Raw genomic sequence first — 25,849 nt, 5'->3', positions numbered from 1 at the left:
AGAAGAGCAGCGTTTAGTCAGATATGGAAACATTTGAGGGACCCTGGGCATGCGGGTGAAAGTATGGTAGAGCGTAGATTTTAGGGGAAGAGACACTAAACTATATCAAAGAAAACCCTCTTCTGTTTTGAAATGAATGTGGTAGGTGAGTGGTGGGGAAGGGCTCCTCTTTCTTGCTAAGCTTTAGAAGCCAGGAATGGATGAGCATAGTTTTTGTTTTAACAGTTGGGTGTTTTCATTTTCAAATGAGAATATTCAGTGTCAGATAGATCCCACATTTCTTGGACTAAGCTCATGGGCAATGACTGCAGTTTTCCACCTCTCCTGCGCGTTAGAGAGTCTGTATGTTGAAGAGGGGTTTTGTTAAACAGGATACTTATAGATTTCCTGCTAATTGGTTTTTTTGGGGGGATGCCTTTTATTTTTTTTTTTTAATTTTTATTTTATATTGGAGTATAGTTGATTTACAATGTTGTGTTAGTTTCAGGTGTACAGCAAAGTGAATCAGTTATACTTATACATATATCTATTCTTTTTCAGATTCTTTTCCCATATAGGTTATTACAGAATATTGAGTAGAGTTCCCTGTGCTCTACAGTAGGTCTTTGTTGGTTATCTATATTATATATAGTAGTGTGTATATGTTAAGCTCAACCTCCTAATTTATCCCTCCCTGCCATCTTTCCCCTTTGGTAACCATAAGTTTGTTTCCCAAGTCTGTGAGCCTCTTTCTGTTTTGTAAATAAGTTCATTTGTGTCATTTTTGTAGATTCCACGTGTAAGTGATATCATACAGTATTTGTCTTTCTCTGACTTACTTCGCTTAGTATGATCATCTCTCCTGCTGGTTATTATTACATTGCTGTAACTCTTTACGTTGCTGGTTATTACAGAGAAAACTAGGGGAAATGTCAGAGACAGTTTGGTATTGTTCTGGGTCCGCTTTCCCATTGTATGCGTATTGAAGGCTGCTCCCGCCCCCCTCCAGTATTATTCTGGATTTAATGTTATTCATTTCTGTGTCAAATTAATCTCAATATGTATTCAGATGAACATATTGCAGCTCTTTCTAGTTAGTGATGTCAGTAAGAACACATCCTTAGTGCCCCTTGTACGGCATGTTTACACGGGTGAAATTAGATTAAAATGGGTGTCAGACTTGACATGCCTCATGACATCCCTTTCTTCCTCATGACTTGAGGGAGAAAATGAGTCAGAAATAGGCAGCAGGAGCCTGAGGGATGTTGCTTAAGACTGAAAGTTATCTATGTCTTGATTACACAGTGAGATTGAACAATTATTTGCATGCAACGATGAAAGTAATTCCTTAAATTTTACATTTATAGAGCCCTATCTTCTTTCAGGTCTTGTTAATATCAGTGTGTAGAAATTTCTTTATCTTTCCCTGTCCTCACGCTAAGTCACTTCAATGTCTTACAGAATGAGGGGAAGGCAAAGGACTGTACAGCCAGGAGGCAGCCTTTCTTTAATTGATGTGAATCTGTATTGGGGGGAAAACACATAGTGATAACCTTAAAAATGTATTTTGATTCATTTTTTAAAAAGAAATAAAAATAATTTGACTTTCTGAGAGCTGGAGAAGTTCCAGGGAAATATATGAAGATTTCTTTTAACTCATAATTCTTCACTGTAATTATGATCTGGCTACACTCAATTATATTCTGTTATTAAAGTTAAATAACTGAAGTCAAATCAGGTTTGTTATAAGAAGTAGTGGAATTGATTAAGGAGAAGGCCAGAAGTGACAGTCGCTTCTGAGTAATTTAGGACCATTTTGGTCGTAAATGCTGGGTTAGTAAGTGGATTTGTCAATCTGCTCGTGCCTCCTTCCCATGACAAGTTTTGAATGTACATAATAGAACTATAATTGTAGCAGTTGAAAACGCAGTTCAACGATGGGTACTGTAATTCTAGATACCGATGCAGTGATCTTTTATTATTATTATTTTATAATCTATTTTATGGAAGTATAGTTGATTTACAATGTTGTGTTCATTTCTGCTGTACAGCACAGTGATTCCGTTATACATATATACACATTCTTTTTCATACTCTTTTCCATTATGGTTTATTGCAGGATATTGAATATAGTTCCCTGTGCTCTACAGTAGGACCTTGTTGTTTATCCATCCTATATGTAATAGTTTGCATCTGCTAACCCCAAACTCCCACTCCATCCCTCCCCACCATCCGCACCCACCCTTGGCAACCACAAGTCTGTTCTCTCTGATGGAGTGATCTTTAACTTCCTCTTCACACTTAGATTTGTATATGTTTGTGGTTTCCTGTGCATTCTCATGGGAGTGTTAACCAGACCCCCCAGAATGAAGAGCATATATTGTCCCATTCAATTAAGTGGAATTGAATTGGAGAATGAAGCCTACCAAAGTTAAATTAAACATATATTTTCCCCACACTTCCCGCTCATGTTGCTTTTACGGATTGAATTCTGACATGTTCGTGAAGTAAAGCATCACTATGGTTTTATTTTAAATTTCTTGAGATTTTTCTAGAAAGATGTGTGGCTCTAAAATTACCGGTATACAACTGGTCTAAACAACAATAAAAGTTGTAAAATCATCATCTCTAGACGTTGTGAGCAGGCGGGGGAAAGGGAGAAATGCACGGAATGTTAACTGTAGAATTGTAATTTCTTTGTTCTTTCTCAAACTTTTCAAATAGTGAGATGGGATAAATTAAGGAGAAACAAGTTCTGCTACTTGGCAAGAGATCTGTCGGATGCCACACAGCTTTTAAATTATTGCTTTAAAAAAAGATTTCATTCTGGAGCCTTGAAACTTGATTATCAGTTTTCATTTCAAGCATGAAGTCTTTTATATGGGGAATGTTTTCTGTTCTAGATTCTGTTTCTGGATTGCACCTTATTACTTCCATCCATTTTTATGTGAATACAATAAAATGTCAACAAAGGCATTTACTTTATGTGCACACACGCTTACTAATGGATTAAATATGCACTACCTGAATTAAGTGTGTCATACTTTTAAATTAATAAGTTTTAAGAAAGATGAGTTAGGGGAGTGTTATTATGTGAGATCTCTGATGTGGAAACCGGTATTAGGGGAACGTTTTTTGAAAAGCATTATTTGTATGTTAAAACAGTTTTTACCACATAGCTCATAGGTAATTTTATTCATTTAATAAAAATTTGTGGAATGACCACCATGTTCTGGGTGCTGGGTTGTTAGTATCTAAAAAGATACAAAGTCTCTTTTCTCAAGGAGTTTACATTCTAGTGGGGATATGTAACAATAAAAACTTAAATATGCTTGTTTATAAATGCACACACATAACCCATGCATGCATAGATAAAATACACCTGATGGTGTGTGTGTGTGTGTGTGTGTGTGTGTGTGTGTGTGTGTGTATGAGAGAGAGAGAGAACGCAAGCAGGCGTGAGTGTGGATAGAGAAGTTGTCCTGTTTCCATCTTACCAGGCATTACTCTTGGCATATACTTGCTTTGTCTTGTTTCTTTCAAACTCAGGAGCATTAAGTCATTGTTTCTGACAATGTCTGGAGATAAATGCTACATTTGCTCTCCAGAATGTGACTCAGCAGGCAAAAGCCATGCCGTATGTATGCATGACAATATTTTTGCCTTCATGCCCCTTTTAATATTATGATTCAGTGAGCTTTACTTGTGAATAATTGATAAGGCATGAGATGGGTTTGATCTAATGAATTAAGTGTCTCTCAGTCTGGCTTAGAAGGAGAGGCGTGGTTTATGTCTACATACACAATTGGATGACTAATACCCTGCAGGGTTTGTACGCCCTCAGTCACTACCTCAGCGCAAGCTTCTGAAGCTGCGCTGTTTTGCTCCAAAACGGTCAAGTTATCATATAAGAACTTTTCTTCCTTCTCTTCATGTCCTGTGTATACCTCTTTAGCCTGCGTCTGGGGATAGGACAGATTTCCCAAATAGTTTCGCTAGAAGAGTAAGCACATGAAGGAGAGCTATTTTTTTCTTCTTTGCCTCTTCTCCCTGTAGAGAGATGCAGTCTTCCCCCTAAACTTAACCTCCCTGCTGATTGCAGAGAGCACCCTGGCCTTGCTTCGGCCTGTCACCATTTAGCAGCCTGACTTGGTCTAGAGCCACGCTCTCCAGAAACAACTGGGCTAGAAGGCACTGTTTTCCAAAATACAGGCTTTGAGGGCAAAGGATTAAAAATATTCACAGAAATTGGAGCCACTGGATAACAGTAAAAATGAAAAAAAACCAATTGAGGTGTTGGATGCACTGAGAGTGAGTGACTGGCAAGAGACAATAGATTAAAAATCAACATTGAGAAAGAGAGAGAAATCTCCCAGTTATTTTCTCAGTGAAAATTTAAGACCGCTTTTACTGGTCCACGTTTAGTTTCTTAACTTAATCTAGGCGTAAGCAATATCTCACAGGAAGAAAAGAAAAGCGTCCTCTTTTTTTTAATTTCCAAATTCCTTTGTGGTTGTGTTATATTCCGTACGGAGTGAAAAGTAAAAGTAGCAAATGTTTGTTGTTGTTTTTCTGCTCTGGTCCTATTTATAAGATTCTTTAATATGGATTCGGAGTGTAAGGACGTTATTGTTTTTAATCCACGATGATTCATTCACATTTTATGCAGACGTGACATCTCAAAACATACTGATCTCGGGTGGCCTCGGCCTGCAGCGGCTTGAAGCAGGATTTTAGTTCCCGGCCAGAGATTGAGGTTGGGCAGGGGCAGTGAGAGCCCTGAATCCTAATCACTAGACCACCAGGGACCAGTGGCCGGTGACAAGGCCCTGGCCCATCAACTGCGTAGAAATGAATTTCCACATAGAGGTGGAAAGCAGTGAAGCAAGTGAAGTGTTTATTAGGAGGGAAAAGAGTACAGTATGTATGGATGGACACACGGGTGGGCTCAGAGAGAGAGAGTCTCGCCCTTGTGGTAGTTTGAATCACTGTTATGGGGCATTTCTTCCGGATTTCCTTTGACCAGTCATCTTGCTTTGCCTGGTTCTGAGTCCGTATTTGGTCTCCCTCAGGGTCCTGCTCTGTGTGCGTGCACGTCTCTTAGCCAAGATGGATTCTAGCGAAGAGGCCTATGGGTAGTTGGCAGTTGGCATCACTTACTGTGGGGTGGCGCTGCCTCCCTTTTTGACCTCCAAGGAGCCTTTCTGCACATATGTAGTCAGGAAGGTCTCCTTGACGTCGAGGATGAGGATTATGGGGTCTTTTATCTCTTACCTGGGCAGGGCCCAGCCTCCTCCATCATCCTGCTTTTATGGAGTTTCTGCTATTACGGAGTTTCTGTCCACAGGGGAGAAACTGCTCAGCCTGAGGCCCGTCCATGTCCTGTCTCAATACCTGTTTCCCCTTGTGCAGCAGCTTGAATAGAAATATCACAGACTCAGTCCTGAGTAAATACGTGATGCTTCTCTAAGTGTTGTATAGGCATATACTTTTGATTTCTCTGTTACTATGAAGAGGTTCCTGGGAGCTTGCCTGGGGCTTAGCTGCTCAGCCAAACACTCTCTTAGGCCCTTACGTAGTAGACTGGTGTGCAAGCAGAAATTCTACTGAGAAAATGTGTAAACTGAAACACTGATAATTTCTCTCTGCAATAATCTTTTAATCCTGGGTCTATTTTTCAATTCCTTTAATGCTTATTGAGGGCTTGTATGTTCTAAGCATTTTGATGTGTGCTGGCTATAAAAAAATGAGATCGTAGAGAACGTATCTTACTATTCTACCCGTTGAGGAGGATTAGACAAGGAGGAAATCTGTGCTGGCCTTGGATTTTGAGGTGATACTTTTGCCAGCCTGTAAGTTAGTAGAACAAACTTCTCTTCCCCATAATTGTTTTGAACCTGCCATTCAGTATCGACTCTCATTGGAAACTGTGTGTGAGTAATTTTTCTGTTTTTCAAAGGATTCGTAGGTGAATCCTCAACATCCAGGGTCTGGTAATACATCACCACACGGAACTTAATTTGGTTGAGGACGTGTTGGTAGTAGAATTGTCTGTGTCTTTAACTGCCCCAGGTAAATGGCATCTATCACATACTGCCATTTATTATCTTTATTGGTATCTGTGTGTTCATCTATTCTGTTTAGTTTTCAGCCAGGATTGTATCATTCATTTTTGTACCCCTTTCACAGAGTGACAAATATATGGGAATCTGCACACACATGCTGATTGTTTTGTGTTTGTGAAAGAAATTAATGGAGAAAAAAAAGTCATGCACTTCCTCGTAGGTTGTTTAAGGAGAGCAGTGTGATGCCCGCCTCGAGAACCGCTCTGGTTAATTCAGAGGAGTTTGAGGTCCCTGTTTGTAGGATTTCCGTGACTCCTAAAAGATTATTGTCTGCTTGCAATTCCAGGAGGGGAAGAAACCAACCTACCAACCTGAATGAACAGAACACTATTTTGAGGCCTCTGAGTCCCCACATCCTTGGCTAAGAGCCTTCTCTATTGGAAGCATCTTGACTTCACGTCACTCCACAGGGAAGAATCCCTATTCCTACAGCAGGAATCTGAGCCTTGAAGACAGTGATTTAAACAAATGGGTGGGGTGGTTTGTGGATATTTTGACAGTATGATGTATGTTATAGATTTTTTTCAGAGAGAACTCACATACTTGCCAACATGCAAAACTTTTGCCTGCGAGGTAATTTTTGTGATGTTAACGTATGTTTTCTCCCAGTATTTTTCCTATTTTTTTTCCCCCACTTAAGCAGCTAGAAGTCCCAGTGCACTTTTCTCCTCAGGGGAGGTTTGAGAGTTGGCAGAAAGCTTAACTTTTCTAGAAGGCACTTCCCTTCCTGACTTTTATTCCCTAGAGACTAAATCCAAGGAGGCTGTTACGCTTAGTGTCTTGCACACAGGGAGAGAGAGATTCCCTCTGACAGAAAGAGAAGAGAAGAAAGGATTTTTCCACAGACTTAAAAGACACTCACATGGAGCAAATGGACACCCATAAGCCAAAAAAAAAATATGAACCACAGCCCAAACCTCACACTTGATATGAAATCTAATTCAAATGGATCATGGGCTTAAATGTAAAACATTTAAGAAAAAATCTTTGAGATCATAGAGTTTATAACTTGACATCAAAAACATGTCCATGAAAGGAAAACATTAATAAATTGATCTCATCAAAATGAGAAAATTTTATTATGTAAAAGTCTCTGTGAAGAGGATGAAAAGATAAGTTATAGACTGGCCAAAGATATTTGCAAATCATATGTCCACCAAAGGACAAATATCTGAAAATACAGAAAGAACTCTCAAAGCTCAACAGTAGCAAACAACCTAATTAGAAAATGGGTGCAAAACATGGACGGTGGTTTCACTGAAAGGACATACAGATTGCAAGTAAGCACAGGGAAAGATGTTCAGCGTCATTAGCGATTATGGAAATACAAGGCCACCAGGTGCTATCATTACACACTTATCAGAATGGCTAAAACAAAACAAAATACTGATAACCAAATGTTGGCGAGGATGCAGAGAAACTGGATCGCTCATAAATTGCTTGTAAATGGTATAACCACTCTGGGAAATGTTTTGACAGTTGCTTAAAAAACTAAACATGCACTGCCATACGACCTAGCAATTGCATTTCTGGGTGTTTATCTCAAAGAAACAAAAACTGTGTTCACAAAAATACTTCTTCACAAATACTTAGTGTAAAGCTGTAAACTGGAATCAGCCCAGATGTCCTTCATCAAGGGAATGGTTATCCAGTCTGCAGTACAACCATAGCATGGAATGCTGCTCGACAATAAAAAGGAATGGCCTATTGATACATAACAATTGGGATGGACCTCCCGGCGGTTATGCTGAGTGAAAATTGTCAATCCCAGAAGATCACATACTGTGTGAGTCCATGTTTATGTCATTTTTGAAATGAATCTTAGAACTGGAGGACAGATTAGTGGTTATCCAGGGTTAGGGAAGCAAGAGAGGGGAGCGAGAGGGAGGTAGGTTTAGTTAGAAGAGGGCAATGTGAGGCATCCTTGTGGTGTAGGACCTTTACAATGATGGGGTTCCAGGAAGTTACACAGTTAATAAAATGGTATAGAATTTAATACACACACACAGACACATACTCAAATGAATATAAGCAGAACTGGAGAAATTTAATAAGATCAGGGGATTGTATCAAAGTCAATATCTTCATTGAAAAACCATTATAGTATATATATATATATATATATATATATATTCAATTACATATATATGTAACTTGAATATATGTGTACTTACATATATGTGTAACTATTATACTATAGTTTTAAAATATAGTTACATATATAATAGTACATATATAGGTAACAGTTACATATATATATGTAATAGTTAAGCGTATATGTAATAGTTACATTACATATGTAACTATTAGTTACATATATATTACATATATAATAGTTACACATATGTAACTATTAAGGTTATGTATATATGTAACTATTACATTATAGTTGAAAAATATTACTATTAAGGGAAACCAGACAGATGTTCAAGGGATTTTTCTGTATTCTCACAACAGCATGTGAATCTATGGTTATCTTAAAAAAAATTTTTTTAAAGCATTCATAGAGAGTGGGGAGGGAGCAGAGTTTTCTGAGTTCCACTTTCAGGCTGACCAGTGCTCTGTTCCCTGACAACTTGCTACTCCCCATTTCATCCTGGCTTATCAGGAGATGGCAAGACTCAGAGGGCAATGACTGTGGGGTTTTTCACTTGAGCAAAATGTCCTGAGCCTCTCAAGTGAATGGAAAGCGTCAGCCCTCAGACTGGACAGGAGCATGTAAATAGAGACCTTGCGCTTAGAAGATCTAACAAATGAACTGGGCTTACTCCCCAAGGTCCGAGATTACTGTACCACTCCAGCAACAATAATAAGTGCTTGAATTCCGCACTAGCTTGATGGACTCAAAGTTGAAAATAATTGTATTTTAAAGAGAATTTTTTGAAGTGATGGTGATAACAATAGTAGATGAGGTTATTCCAAGCCATGTTTCCCTCTGAGAAAAACCAAAAATCTGTTCAAAGATAATTGAGAGCTAAAAAAGCAGTGAAAATGTGTGGAGCCAGGTTCCCAAAATAGGAGACAGAGGAGTGAGTTCGGCATCTGAGGAAGCCTCTTCTCTCCAGGGGATTGCAGTGGCTGAGTGGCTCAGAAGTGGGGCAGAGCTGCTGGAAGCATCAGAGTGCAAGTGGATCAAAAGTGGTAGTACAAGACCCACCAAAGAAGAGGCACTTTAGGAGGGAACTAAAAGAACTATGCCCTTGAAGCAGTGATGAACTGGAAATAGAGCAGCCCTTGCAAGTATTGAAACTCAGCCTCAAATAATATTAATTACCATTTGGATTAAGATGATGTGGGATTGCTGGTGCCCCTAGATTACTTTACCTGCGAGAAGCAAAAGTACATCTTTGGGGGGTGGGGGACTAACACAAAGAACTCAAGTGATTTCTGTATTTTACATATACCGTATCTAATAATCAAAATTAAACACGCTATTTTGTTTCAACCCTGACTGATGTACTGCAGTAGAGTTCTGGCACCAACTCCCCAGAATTAATAGATCATACAAATTACGGGCTTTGTTCCCTACAAAACTGCTCTTATCTCAGACACCAGCCACAAGGAGAGGGCTGGTCCTCAGACCATCTGTACTACTGTACAACTGGCTACAAATTTGGGGGTTCCCATAACCCCTTTAGATTTAAGAACTCAGGAAAGTGCTATACTTACGATTACAGTTTTATTATAAAGGATTACAAGTCGGGCCAGATGTAGCTATGTATAGGGCGAGGTCTGGGAGGGTTTCAAATGTAGAGTTTCTGTTCCCTGTACCTGTGGATCAAGATATCTTACCCTCCTGGCACATCATCATGTCCATCATCCAGGAAGCTCCGTCAAGGGTTTGTCCTAGAGTGTTTTTCTTGGTGTTTTGTTATGTAGGAATGTTTGAGTTCAATCATGTACTCAATTATTTAATCAGTCTCCACCACACTTTCACTCCTCAGAGGTCAGGCTGGATCAAACTTCCAACCCTCTGGTCATCTTATTTGTCTTTCCAGCATGGCCAACCCTCTTACTGAAGCTATCTAGGGGCCCACCATGAGTGGCCCCATTACCATAAATGAAGGTGTGATCTAAGAGGCTCATGAAAAACATAGTCACTTATATCACTTGGGAAATTCCAAGGGTTTAGAATCTCCCTTCTAAGAACCAGGGGCATGGGTCAGCCAGATTCTTTGTTATACAGCACAGGCATATAAGATAGGACCCACCTGAAAAGTAAAGGCAAACACACACTATAGAAAAAGGCGTACAGGTCATGGATACACAGATAATAGTGTTATCACAAGTAGAATTTTAAATATTTATGATTATTATGATCTAAGAATTAAAAGACCAGGTGAATAAATTTGGTGGAGAACTGGTAACTATAAGAAGGGGTCACATAGACATTCTAAAACTGAAAATTAAAATAACTGATATTAGAACAGATAGATTTAATATCAGCTTAGACATATCTGAGAAGAGAATTATTGAACTGGAAATAAGGTCAGAAGAAATATTCTGACCTAATACTGAAACACTGATAGTCAAAAGATTGGGAAGTATGAAAAAGAGCATACGAAATACGTGATAAATGATGAATGGTCTATCATACATGTATTGGAGTTCCAAAATAAAAGGATAGAGAAGGGAGGGAGGCAGCAGGAGAAGAAAAGCAGGAGGGAGACAGAGAACAAGAAAAAGAGTGCTTGCAAGTACACAAGGCACAGGCAATGTTTAATACAGTTGCTTAAGAATTCTCCACAACTGACTAAGTATATTAAGCCACAGATTCAAGAACTATGAACCCTAAGTAAGGCAAATGAAAAGAAACCGCACTTACATCAGACTAAAAGTACTGAAAAGTAAACACAAAATTAAACACTTAAAAACGGATAGAAAAAAGATGTGATATCTTTAAGGGGACAACAGTAAGATTTACAGCTCACTTCAAGTAAGAGACAATTGGAGACATTGGATGTAAGCTTAAAAGTGCTTAAAGAAAATAACTGCCAACGTAAAATTTTTAAATCTAGTAAAATGTGATATTTTTCAAAACAAAAGAAAAGCATAAAAGTGGCTAAATTTTATAATCATCCTCTTCATTTTCTTCCTAGTAAAGTCCTAGTATATTTTCTCCTAATATATAAATATTTTTTAAAAACATTAAATAAGTGATTTTTAAAAATTAAGACTTTTGAAATTGAAGTATAGTTGATTTATAATATTGTGTTAGTTTCAGGTGTATAACATAGTGATTCAGTTATTTTTTTATTATGTTCCATTATAGGTTATTACAAGATATTGAATGTAATTCCCTGTATTATACAGTAAATCCTTGTTGCTTATCTATTTTATGTATAATAGTTTGTATCTGTTAAATGCCATATCCCTAATTTGTCCCTCCCCACCTTTCCCTTTTGATAACCATAAGTTTGTTTTCTGTGTCTGTGAGTCTGTTTCTGTTTTGTATATAGATTTATTTGCATTAGTTTTTAGATTCCCCATAAAAGTGATAACATATAGTATTTGTCTTTCTCTGTCTGACTTATTTCACTAATCATAATATTCTTTGGCCCATACATGTTGCTGCAAATAGCAATATTTCATTCTTTTTATGGCTGAGTAGTATTCCATTGTATACATATACCACACCTTCTTAAGCCAGTCATCTGTTGATGGACACTTGGTTGTTTCCATGTTTTGGCTCTTGTAAATAGTGTTGCTGTGAACATTGAGGTGCATGTATCTTTTCGAATTAGAGTTTTTATTTTCTCAGGATATATACCCAGGAGTCGGATTGCTGCATCATATGTTAGCTTTATTTTTAGTTTTTTAAGGAACCTTTATACTGTTTTCCATGTTGGCTGCATCAATTTAGATTCCCACCAACAGTGTACAAGGGTTCCCTTTTCTCCACACCCTCTCCAGCATTTATTATTTGTAGACTTTTTGATGATAGACATTCTGACACGTGTGAGTTGATATCTCATTGTGGTTTTGATTTGCATTTTTCTAATAATTACCAATGTTGAGCGTATTTTTATGTGCCTTTTGACCATCTATAATTCTTCTTTGGAAAAATGTCTCTTTAGGTCTTCTGCCCATTTTTTGATTGGGTTGTTTGTTTTTTCCATATTGAGTTGTATGAGCCCTTTGTGTATTTTGGACATTAACCCCTTGTTGGTCACATCTTTTGCAAATATTTTCTCCCGTTCCGTATGTTGTCTTTTTGTTTTGTTGATGGTTTCCTTTGCTGTGCAAAAGCTTTTAAGTTTGATTAGGTCCCATTTGTTTATTTTTGTTTTTATTTCTTTTGCCTTGGGAAACTGCTGTAAGAAGACATTGGTACGATTTATGTCAGAGAATGTTTTTCCTGTGTTCTCTTCTAGGAGTTTTTTGGTGTCATGTCGTATATTTAGATCTTTAAACCATTTTGAGCTTATTTTTGTATATGGTGTGAGGGAGTGTTCTAATTTCTTTGATTTACATGTAGCTGTCCAGCTTTCACAGTACCACTTGTTGAAGAGAGTGTCTTTTCTCCGTTGTATATTCCTGCCTCCTTTGTCATAGATTAATTGACCAGAGATGCATTGGTGTATTTCTGGGCTCCCTATTCTCTTCCATTGATCTATATATCTGTTTTTGTGCTAATAACATGCTATTTTGATTACTGTGGCTTTAATAGGCATTATTTTTTAGAGGAGTTTCAGATTTACAAAGAAATTGAGCAGAAAGTACAGATACTTCCCACATATCCCTTCCAGACTTTCCTCTGCAGTTTTCCTATTATTAAAATGTTGCTTTAGTGTGGTACTTCCTTTACAACTGATGAGTCAATATGGGCACATTAATATTAATTAAAGTCCGTTATTTACATTAGGATTCACTTTTAGTTTTGTATATTTTCTGGGTTTTGACAAATGTATAATGACATATATCCACCCTTGTAATGCATACAGAATAGTTTCAGTGCCTTAAAAATCTCCTGTACTTTAGCTATTTAAGACTATCCTTTTTTCATTGAAAGGAATGGAGCACCTTTGTGCCTTTGTCAAAGGTCAATTGACTATATTTGTATGAGCCTATTTTAGGGCTCTCTATTTTGTTCCGTTTATCTATTTGTCTGCTCTTTCACCAGGACCACACCATCTTGATTACTGTAGCTTTATAGTAAGTCTTGAAGTTTGGTAGTGTCATTCTTCCAACTTTGTTCTCCTTTAATATTGTGTTGGGTATTCTGGGTCTCTGGCCTTTCTGTATAAACTTTAGAATTGCTATGAAGATAACTGATTAGTTTCCTAGGGTTATTGATTGGGTTTGAGTTGAATCTATGGATCAGGTTGAGAAGAACTGATATCTTGACAGTATTGAGTCTTCCTGTTTGTATACGTGGAATGTTTCTCCATTTATTTACTCTTTGATTTCTTTCATCAGAGTTTTGTAGTTTTTCTCATATAGATCTTGTACATATTTTGTAAGAAATATACCTTTCTTTTCCTTTTGGTGGTAATATAAATAGTATTGTGTTTTAATTTCAAATTTCTGTTGTTCATCACTGGTATATAAGAAAGTTGAGTTTGTCCATTAATCTTTCCATTAATCTTGTATCCTGTAACCTTCCTATAATTGCTTCTTAGTTTCAGGAGTTTTATTTTTGTTGTTGATTCTTTGGGATTTTCTACATAGACCATCATGTCATCTGCAAAAGAAAACAGTTTTTTTTTTTCTCTCTCCCCAATTCACATACCTTTTTTTCCTTTTCTTGTTTTGTTGCATTAACTAATACTTCTAGTACAATGTTGAAAAGGATTGGTGAGAGGGGAAATTCTTGCCTTGTTCTGTATCTTAGGGGGAAATTATTTAGTTTCTCACTATTAAGAATGATGTTGATTATAGATGATCTTCATGAAGTTGAGGACGTTCCCTCCTATTCCTAGTTTTCTAAGAGTTTTCATTGTGAATGGATGTGGGATTCTGTCAAATGCTTTTTGCATTTATTGATATGATAACATGGTTTTTATTCTTTAGCCTGTGCATGTGATGGATTTTATGAATGTTCAGTGATACTTTAAATTAATAAACTTATGTGTACAAAAGGAGAAAAGTAATCATTTTTGCTACATGTATTAAAGCAGCACATTTCTTTTGAGATAAAAAGTAGTGATGGTTCCTATGGATACCAATTATGACTTTTAAAATCTATTTCGTTAGGATTTAAAAAAACATTTTTCAAAAGAGAATTTAGCTCTGTGGTCCGTCATTCATTTATTGAACATCAAGTTTGGAAAAATGAAGAATTCTGATCTTATTTTACTGCCCTGCATTGCAGTAACTAAAATACAGTGATATGACTTTTTTTGTCCCTACTGAATTCTACATAAACATGTCATAAGCATTTGAATTGGCACGGCAATCTTTAGAAGCCAGTAAACTACTCTTCTTTATTTTTAACTTGTGTAATTGGTTCATCATCAAAATTGGATGTGACTGATTAAATTTCTTTGTATTATTTTTGTTCCCTCTTTTCTTGTTCAGCATTTGTTACACACTCTAGCCTCTCTCTGGACAAAAAGAAACCAGTATGTGTTCAAAAAGTAGAACACTAATGACAACATCCCTTACCCCATTGCTTGAAGGTCATATGGTAGATGTTAAAAAAAATAGTTCACTTGGAGGAAAAAAAAAAGGTGGTGTCTGTGGTACTGCATTAATAATTGATTATGAGCTGTCCAGTGTTAAAATAATGTACTAAATTTAAGGCTTCCCTATGTTGAAGAAACAAAAGTAAATTGAAAATGACGTAATTGTTATTTTTGTAATTCATGTATAAGACAATTCTTTTGCTCATGCTTCACTGATCAAACTAACGTTTTTGGGATGATCCAAGTGTTCTGAAACACTCTGAATTTATCTGTAGTTATCTTGGGGAGAGAAAAAAAGGAATCACTCACCATGTAGGTATTAATTCCAGATTTAGAAATATAGATAGATAAGTTGGACTTTCAGTTATTATGATGTTTAATTTTATGTGTGAACTTGACTGGGCCACACAGTATCCAGATATTTGATCAAACTATTTGATCAAATTATTCTGGGTGTTTCTGTGAGGGTGTTTTTAGATGAGTTTACCACTTAAATCTATAGACTGAGTAAAGCAGATTGCTCTCCCTGGTGTGGGTGGGCCTCATATAATCAGTTAAAGGCCTGAATAGAACAGAAGGGCTGACTCTTCATGAATCAGAGGGACCTCTTTCTGCCTAACTGCCTTTGAGCTGAGACATCAATTATTTCTTACCTTTGAACTGAAACTGAAACATCAGTTCTTCTTGGATCTCGAACCTGTCAGTCTTTGGAATGGGACGATACCATTGGCTCTCCTGGTTTTCAGGCATTTGGGCTTGGACCGGAACTTACATCATCAGCTCTCCTGGGTCTCCAGCAGATCTTGGGACTTGTCAGCCTCCATGATTGCATGAGCAGACTCCTTATAGTAAATTCTTTCTATAGAATTATATATACACACACACACACATTCACACATATATATGAATGTATTTTTATATAACATATATTCTATATACTAGGATTTATATATATATGTCTCCACAACTTGGGTCACAGCTTGGATGGCTACTGTTGGTATGTAGTGGGTAGAGGCCAGGGATGTGGGAAATATCCTACAGTGCACAGGACATCCCCCCACAGCAAAGAATTACCCGGACCAAAGTGTCAGTAGTGCTACTGTTTAGAGACTGGTATAGACCATAGTTTCCTAACTTTGGCTCCCCCTTACGACCAGCTGGGGAGCTTTTAAAACACCTGACTCCAGATTTGGTTTAATTGGCCAGTGGTGAGGGCAAGGTTTCAGGATTTTAAAAGCTATCCACATGATTATATTCACAACCACCATTAAAAAGCCCCTACTGAGGACCCTGGTCATTGATGTACCTAAAATTCTTAGGTTATAATGGATCAGGGTGATCCTGAATCAATTTTAATGTAGAAAGATAAACAAGTAGTCATTATTACCTCCTGATGTCATGTAATAGGAAGGCAAACACCAGTTTCTGAAATGTTCTTGCTGAAGAATCACAAACTTGAACCTGAGCAAGTTTCTAGATTTCTAGATCTACCACTTAGAGGCAGATGTTAAAAAACACTGTGAGGTTGTCATCAGCAAAATTCAGAATGTAGAAAATACTCCAGGACAAATGATACAGTTTTTTGTTAACAAATAAATGGCAAGAAGGAAAAAAAAAGAGGAAGGGAGAACTGTTCGAGAATAAAATAAAGACACCAAACAAATTTATGCATCTCATTTGGATCTTGATTTGAAAAAGCAACAGAAAGAAAAAGACATTTTTTTCCTTGAAGAACAGTTTATTCAGATTTTTCCCATCCTGTGACATGATGGATAAAAGTAGATTCATTATTAAAAAAGAATAAAATTTGAAAGCAAGTTAACCTGAGAATGATTACCTCATGCTTCTCGGTAGGATGCCTGATCATTCTGTCTTCTATGGCTTTTGCTACATTTAAAAAAATTTTTATTTTATATTGGAGTATAGTTGATTAACAATGTTGTGTTAGTTTCAGGTGTACAGCAAAGTGATTCAGTTATACATATACATGTATCTATTCTTTTTCAAATTCTTTTCCCATTTAGGTTATTACAGAGTATTGAGCAGAGTTCCCTGTGCTATACAGTAGGTCCTTGTTGGTTATCTATTTTAAATATAGTAGGGTGTATATGTCAATCCCAAACTCCCTAACTGTCCCTACCCCCAACCCTTCCCTCCTGGTAACCATAAGTTCCTTCTCCAAGTCTCTGAGTCTGTGTTGCATAAATAAGTTCATTTGTATCTTTTTTTTTAGATTCCGCATATAAGCGATATCATGATTTTTGTCTTTCTCTGTCTGACTTACTTCACATAGTATGATAATCTCCAGGTCCATGCTTGTTGCTGCAAATGGCATTACTTCAGTGTGAAAAAGACATTTTTGAGACAATTGGGAAAATTTGAGCAGTGAATGGGTATTTCATAAAAACAGATTATGTATATATATGTATATCAAGTATAGAAAAATACTTTTGTATTGTTTTATGTGGAGGTTGTATGTTGAAGGATAACTTGTGGTTATAGGTAAAACAAGGTTGGCCCTATATTGATCACTGTTGAAGCTATGTCCTGGGTGTATTGGGGTTTATTATAATGTTCTCTCTACTTGTGTGTCTTTGAAAAGTTCCACAATAAAAATAGAATGAGAAGGAATATCTGAGTAGGTAAGGGGAATGCAGGCAAGAATGGTGTTAGGAAAACTGTCAAAGCAGTAGGGTTTTCCAAAGTGTTTAAAAAAAATAAGTCCACTGGATTTGGGAACATGAAGGTCATTGGATGGCCTCAGCTAAATCTGTCTCCGTGGAGAAGTGGGTCTGCAGACAAGATTGAGTGCACTGAGGATTAAGAGGAGGTGGTAATGAGGCAGAAAAGCAAGGGAAGCAGGGGAGGAAAATATGGTCACACGTTATTATGTTTGTGACTGGACAGGGTTATGTGTGTTTGGATGATGAAGAGACCCAGTGGAGAGGCAGATGGTGAGCACTCGGGAAAGAAACAGGAAACAAGTTTTGGTTTCCTTAAACCAATCTCAAGCGGATGGTATAGAGACCAATTTGGATAATGTATATACATTACTTAGCATCACGTCTGGCATATTAACAAATTGTTATTACGAGAGCTTTGGAATTTTGGTATGTGTGATGTACATCCGAAGAAATTTCTGTGTGTGTGTGTGTGAGTTTTTTGTTGATATTTACATTTTATTGATGTTTACATTTTCCTATCTCTCATCACTTAACAGATTGTCATGAAAACATTAAAATTAATGTGTTTTCACATTTCTTTAAAATGTTTTAAATGTCTAGAAAGAGTTTAGAATTGCAAATAATTATATGCATGTGTTGAAATATATTAAACTACACCTAAATTCATAGTGGAGTACATGTATGGACTTAAGTTTAATGGTGAAAGTATTCACTGGGATAAAGAGAGAAAAATGGCCAGGGTGAGGGAGAGGGGATGAAGGGGATGAGAGGGAGTAAAGGACGAAGGAATGTGTTTAAATCAAATGTTTATTCAGGTCACTGTTGTTATTTTTATTTCCAGCTATATTGTCTCCTACCAAAAAGTAGCTTTTACTGTTTCTCCAAAGCCTTCCCATTTACTTTTCTCTTTGAATTGGCTTGAAAAATTGAGTCCAAGAATGCACCGTTAAAATTGGGCTTTTTATTTCTTTTAACAGAACTGTTCATTACGAAGGCGGTGCTGTATCTGTTCACGCACGTTCCCTGTGGAGACTAGAGACGCTAAGAGTTGCGTAAGTAGAACTTCTAAATACAGCCTGACGCTCCGGGTACAAAGTACATCGAGTGCTCTTGTGCTTTTATGTGAGATGGTCATGCTAACAACCAGCAAGCAAATGAAACCCTGAGAAAGTGGAGAGTCTCTCCTCTTTTACCTTCCGCCTGCCTTTATTTATCTTTCACTAGCCTACATTCACCAGGTAGTAAGCAACAATTTTATACCATCTGCTTTTGCATTTAGCCTCATTTGTTTTGTTTTGTTTTGTTTTTTAACATCTTTATTGGAGTATAATTGCTTTACAATGGTGTGTTAGTTTCTGCTTTATAACAAAGTGAATCAGTTATACATATACATATGTTCCCATATGTTTTTATAATATCGTCCTGTCCCAGTCTGTTCATCTCCTGGCAGGAAGAGCTCCCAGAGCAGAGTGATGTAAGGTTTGGAGACAGGACAAATTGTTTGCAACCCTGTCACACATTTCAGGTCTGGGTTTAACCTTGTAAAGTCACATGTAAAACAGTGGAAACTTGAACCTGAGTGAGATGTGACAGTCATAACTGGCAGTCACTATCTTTACTTACAAATAGCTTGATAGCTGAGTGAGAAATGTGGATTGCAAGCAAGTCACTGTGTATTCATTATAGAAACAATGACCTTTTTTTTTCTGGTGACTTCAATAAGCTGTCCAGAGATTGACTTTTAGTTCCTTTATGTAAATGCAATACTGATGGTAAAGGTGTCATTTTGAACTATGTTAAATAGAATTTAAATATCAATTAAATTTAAAAAAAAAAGATTGGAAGTTTCAGTCCTTTACCTAAAAATCAGTAAGTTTTCAATGTATTTGTTCCCTATTATATGACACTTTAAAAAATTATTGATTTAGGGTAACAGACTTCATGGATGGCTGTAGGGAACTATCTTATTATGGAATAGCTGTCTTTGTCAACCTGATATTTTGAGATTAATGCTTATCTATTGATGATTAAAGTGGTTCAGTGGTCTTCAGTTTTTCGTCTTTTTGTTTTTTTTGCTTACATATCCCATACAATGATTTTGAAAAACTTTGTACTTCTTTGATCATTGTTAGGCTTGACATAGAAATTTGTTCATTATCAGTTTAAATAGATGCATAGAATATAACTTACAATGTATTATAAGTAGTGACATTTTAAGATAAAATGGTTACACCAGTCTTATAAAAGTATCCCATTGTCTCTAAGTACTGCTGTGATTTAATACCCATCTTTGTTTATTTAAAAATACTTGAACATGGTCCCTTTAACAGTGAAAAAAATATGTGTTATTCATCTTTCTCATTGAAATCATATTTCCTTTACTCTCCCATGACAGAATGGTACCCCAATTGGATTTTTTTTATGATTGAAAGACTTTTCTGCTTACTGTGTCATACTCCTATTCAACCAAAAAAATGCATGTAAATTAAATTTATTTTTTATATTTTCTCTGATTGTAAGTCTGTGACTTTAAAAAAGTGCTTCTATATTAACCCCATTAATTCTTAATTAATTGATGATATTAAATTTCTTCCATATAAATTCATAGTTGGTCAAATGGACTGAAATATTAAAACTTTTGATAAACATTGAACTTAAAAGTAAAATTTTTTTTAACATCTTTATTGGAGTATAATTGCTTTACAATGGTGTGTTAGTTTCTACTTTATAACAAAGTGAATCATAAAAGTAAAATTTTATGGGAAGTGCACCTCTTAATGCAATGGAAAAAGAAGAGATAACTTAAAAGGAAAGGGAAGAAAACTCATAGCTTTTGTGTGCTTCATAAATTATTCAGAGAATTTAGGGAAAAGAATTTCAAATATATACATGTACTTTTGTAATTTGCCTAGTGTATTATAAAAATGACAGCTTAATTAGAGAAATGAAATAGTCCAAAAAAGTGAAATTTAGAGAAGTTTTGTTGCCTTTAAAAAACGGACTCCAGATGTGTTTTCACATTTATAGATCTACCTACCCTTCACAATTGTGTGGTTAAAGAAATGATTTTTTTTTTTTTTTTTTTTTTTTTGAGGAAACCAGGACCTAAATCTGTCTCAATTTATAGGCTTAAAAAAAAAAAAAAAGGATGAGAGCTCCTGAAAGCCCAACAAGAGTTCCTTTTCATTGTCAACAATGTTGTTGATGAACTGCAATTACATAAATCCCATTATCCAGCACGTGTTTCTATCCCGTGGTCTTAATTCTGTTTCTCTGCTGTTGCCTAATGTTTGAAGTTTGAAAGGGAAAGTTTGGAGTTTGTTTTCACTTTGAATTTGGTTGACTGATATATAGAAAGGGCCTGGGCCTTCTTCAGATAATGGAGATGAAAGGGGGTACTTTATCACCATGTGTTTGTAGCTATGCATGTTAGAATCCAGATGACAGCAAGGGGGCTTGACAGCCAAGGTGGATCAGGGACATTTTCAACCATTTTTTCAACCATTTAAAAAATTACAGAGAGGTGTTTTGATTCTACTCTATGACCCTTGATGTATATCTACAGTAGGAAAGCAGGAGGTTCATATGTAACAAATGTAATTATTAAAAAAAAATTTTTTTTTTAGATTTTGTTGCATCTTTGACCTACTTTGGCCTCATTTACAAATTAGATTGCATTTAATTTGCATGTCTTATTATATGCAATGGCCACATAATTAATTTTTCTTTTTACTTAGGAAGTTAATAGTCAAAGATCCTGCTTATGTTTATGACAGAACTTTATTTCCAAAGGTCAATGTTTGTATTATAATCTTTGGGATACCATTTGTTTTTTTTTCCTCCACTGAGGCCCCAAACTTTGTATTTGTTATAATTTATGTACTCCAGTAATTATATATTTTATATTGCTTACTTACATAACATTAATGTTGTCAAAAGTTTTTCAGTATTATGAACATTTTAATAAGGTAAGTTTTAATTTTGGGAGTCAAATGTAATAGAAAACACATTCCTGTATTGTACCCCAGGACAAAGTTGTAAGAACACTGTAAGTAGGATATATGTTAGTTTCTGTAATGGGCATGATCACTGCAATTATAAATACGCATTTTGTATTTTAAGTAAAATTCCACTTTCTTATGTGTTACAAATCTTTAAAAAATTAACATATCATGACAGGTGACCAAATACTCCTCATTTCTTTGAGATAATTACAAGTAAATATAGATAATACATATGGAACAGTTTTCAATAATATAGGAAGCTGCTTTATATAACTTCTTTACTGTAACTATTTTCAGTTTTTACTGAAATATTATTTTCTTGCCCCTTGATTCTCCTGCGCTTTTCCTCTTTTCTTTTGGACCTGTGAGCTAAAGAAAATGTGTTTAGACTTTACAAAGTTTGGCTGATGATTGGTCAGATTCATTCCATTTCTAACAGTGGCTTGAGAGGAGTGCTTATGTATATGAGCCCTATTAAATAGATTTGAACATGGTATCCAGAATACCGTATAGAAATTCTGGTAAAAAGTATACACTATTACCAGACTAGAAATGCTTTAACATGCTGTTGTTGGTAAATGAACTTTAATTTCATTTTTAAGACAATAGTGTGTTATTATCAGGGTTTATTGGTACATGATTATTAATTTAGTAGGAGGACTTGTCCAAAGTAATTGTCTTTATAAACGAATCCATGTAAAAATGGACTTATTACAATATCATTCTACTGTTAATTTTCCAGGCTAATAGTTCAGGTCAAAAATCCAGGTTGGGAAAACAGCATAAAATTGACATATAGTTCACTAAGATTGGTGAATTCTTTTTAAAGTGTTCTTAATTTGTAGAATATAAAAGTTTATAATGCTTCTGTATTAAAACTGGTTTATTAATTAATAAAATCATATTGAAATCCTCCATACCTTTACTTTTTATTTATTTGATTCCTTACCTAGTGGTAAAGCTTCCACTATAATTGTCTTTTAAAAAATTATCCTTGTGTTTCTTTTGTTTCATTTTCTGTTTGCCATTGACATGTGAAGCTTCATAACATAGTACATTCTTTTTAGAGTATATCTTTCTCATTATAAAATACCCGACAGTGTCCCCTTTATACTTTTTTGCCTTGAATTCTAATTTCTCTACTATCAACTTTACCATCACTGTTTTCTTTTGATTTTGTATGCATGGTAAATCCTTTTTATTTGTATTTTTTTAATTTGATTTTACATCATTGGTAAGAGGCTGTCCTCATTTTGCACACTAGCATGATAACTGAAAGTCACCATTATCAGAACCTTGTTTCCACTCTGTACCGTAGTAAGGGCAAGGCTCTGATAATGATGGCTTTCAGTTAACACAGTACTGTGCAAAGCAAGGATGGTCTGTATCTTAATTTTTCTTTTCTACCCTATCTGAAAGTCATTATTTTTAAAAGCAGACTTTAATGATCACAACTTTGCTTTTTATCTTTTTTCTGCAATCTTAGTTTATATTTTCTCTGTGTTGCATTCAATTTTGCTTTCCCGTTTTTCCTCTTGACTCTATTAGAATTTATAGTCTTGTTTGTCTTTCTTGTTCATTGGTTTTTAATGACATAATTGTTCCACATTATTAAAATTTAAAGCATAGGAAGAGATTTCTTTTTTCAGATAAATACCTGCTTCAGTTTATATATATGAGTTCCAGTTAATCATAATTAGGCATTGACTCTAATATCACTAGTTTTCAAGTCTGTGCAAATCCAAAAATAACTAGTAAATGCTAAGGTATCATTTAAACTCATAATGTCTATATCTGTGACTAGCAATTAGAGGTTAACCTGGAACACAGCTTCTTGGTCATCTTTGCGTGGAGTAGTGTTTGGTGTGGATGGTATTACATTTAATGTCAGAAGACCTTGAGTTAAATTTCGCTTCTACTTACTGTTAGCTCTATGACATGGAATATTACCTAATCATTCTGAATAACCATTTTGTTATTTGTGATACGAAATTAATAACACCAACATCATAAGGTTTGGGGGATCATTAAAGAAGACAGTGTATGCAAAGCACCTTTGTTCATTGTCTGACACATACATTTTAATTGCTGTTTCTCCTGTCATTGTATTTGCTATTGGATCAAGTCTTACCTGTTTTTGTTAGGTGGAGTGGAAGCCATATAAGATGGGGCCAGCCTTTCCGACTACGCCATGTCACCACAGGAAAATACTTGAGCCTCATGGAAGACAAAAGCCTTCTACTCATGGACAAAGAAAAAGCTGATGTCAAATCAACAGCATTTACCTTCCGATCTTCCAAGGTAAGACAGAAATGTATAATTTTCGATTTCCTTTAACTACATCCCTACTGCATTTCCTTTGATGTTAGAAATGCAAAAAGAAATGATGTATGTTTTACATGTATCTCCAAATTCCCATTTTCTCTTTGATGCCTTCCTCTTCAGTAAAGCCTATTTCCTAAACCACTAACACCTTCCCAGGTGTTGCACCTGGCTTATAGTTCTTTGGTTATTTACGTGTAGCTCATCCATCCAGCCCCTTTTAGTTTTCTTAGGTGTTGACAGTGCAGTAAGCACAGACTTTGTGCTCTTGTTGTATAGCAATGTGATGGGCACACCAGAACGTTCACACAGATGCTCTTATATACAGACCTTTCTTCTTAAGTTCTTGAATCATTTGTAAGAACAGAACCTCTAAGAGAATCCTTAGTATCTTTCATGAGAATCCCTCTGAACTAGATGATGAGTAGAATAGAAAAAAAAATAAATGCACATCAAAGTCAAGTTGGAATGCTGGTGCTTTAGCACAGCTAGGCCCACGCAGTACCTCATGAAAGATTCGTAACTCACCAACCCCGCAGTGCAGTGGATTGCTAACCATGCCTCAGGAAAACAGTAGATGTCCTGAATAGTGAAGTATCTCAGGAATAGTTGAAAATCACTTGTTCATTTGACACATGCCAAGCATCGATTATATATATGCATTTTTGTGATAATTGTGTATTTCTGTCCTTAATTAAATGAAGATTGTGAAACTTGGGCATCATGATAGGAAAGGTATTAACTTACTGGTTAGCTTTTGTCTCAGAGATGCAAAACTTTACACCCCTGTTACAGATAAAGGTAAGTTTGAGCAAGACCGGAAGTAACTCTAAAAAGACAGTAGCCTCAGTTTACATCCCTAGTGCCACGCTCTCAGTTTTCTTGCTTTGGAGGACACAGAATGGTAGAAGATGCTTCTGATTTGATGAATTCTCCCGAGAGCTTCTGGAAAGACAGCCAGTGTAGGTCCCCATCTTTTATGGTAAAAATAGACAAAGCTGGTCAGCTCCAGTGGATAATCTGAGACAGGATTGGCATCTATAATTTGTTGTAGGGACCCATAGAGGGGCTCTGGAGAGGGTACCTGGGTGAACCTCAGGTGGGCAGTTAGTTGCTCCTTGTGTCTGTAGTTGGAAAGCACAGTTGATCGCAATGTGAACAGACTTGGTGCTGATGGGCTTCTTCCTCAACACTTTAACCAGGGTGGTGGGAATTTGCTAGTTTGTCCACTGATAACACCTCAGTCCAGAAAGAAAAAAAAAATTCAACCCACCAAAGATGCATCAGTTATCTGATGGTGGAAGCCCTTTTCAAGTAAAAAAGAAAAAAAAAAAAAAAAAAAAGCGTAAAATGACATACAGCTTAATGGTAGGAAATCGGAAAAGTGAAAAGAAATGCACGACATCCCAGCAAAATATAATCTACCAAAATAAAATCCCAAAGAAGTAGAAAAAGCTGAACAGCCATATCACAATGAAAGATGTTAGAAAAAATTTCAATATATGGCATTTAAAAAGGAAAAATACATCTAACAAAAATTGGAGGAGAAAGAGGAAAAATGAAAGGTGCTCTGATTGCTTCCAGTGAAGCAGTGAAAAGTCAAATAATATTTTCTTAAAACTCCAAAATCAAGTGACAAATAAGATATTTATCAGTAAAAACACTAAACAATATTTTTATTGTAGTAAAATTTACTAAAGTAAGGTGGTGGAAGAGCGGGGAGGTTTGTGAAAGAAGGGAAGTGGACATGTATTCACCCAGGAATATTTAAGGGCTGACTTGACCTTGGCTGGGAGCTGGGAACATGCTGACAGTGTGTGCCCTCCTAAAGCTTGTTGATGGCACTGGGAAGCGAGACCCTTTCTTCCCTAATTTCTTGGCCTTTTAAAGATAATAATTGCTACCATTCTCTGTTTCTTGTAAGTCTGCCAGTTGATCTCAATAGTCTCCTTAACTGATCTCTCTGAGAATCAGGATCCCCATTTTACAGATGGAAAAACTAAGGGCAGGAAGGATGAGCCACTTGTCCATGTCACTCGGCTGAGCACATAAGAAGATCCAGTGAACATGAAGTTACCTCTGCTCCAAACCACTAGCCAGGGGGGGTT

At 36.2% G+C, this 25,849-nt stretch overlaps 1 protein-coding gene across 1 annotated transcript in view; it reads left to right on the top strand.

Moving 5' to 3' along the window:
* RYR2 (ryanodine receptor 2) overlaps positions 1-25,849 on the top strand; it is a 535,211-nt gene that overhangs the window by 127,483 nt on the left and 381,879 nt on the right. Inside the window, exons 11-12 of the mRNA XM_068548931.1 lie at positions 18,393-18,467; positions 23,564-23,720. Of these exons, the coding sequence (XP_068405032.1) occupies positions 18,393-18,467; positions 23,564-23,720 (232 nt within the window). The remainder of the gene's footprint in view (positions 1-18,392; positions 18,468-23,563; positions 23,721-25,849) is intronic.

Source organism: Eschrichtius robustus, chromosome 7 (assembly GCF_028021215.1).
Source record: "Eschrichtius robustus isolate mEscRob2 chromosome 7, mEscRob2.pri, whole genome shotgun sequence".
Taxonomy (NCBI): Eukaryota; Metazoa; Chordata; class Mammalia; order Artiodactyla; family Eschrichtiidae; genus Eschrichtius; species Eschrichtius robustus.
Note: the sequence above shows the minus strand (reverse complement) of the source record. Positions and strands in the feature narration are given on the sequence as shown.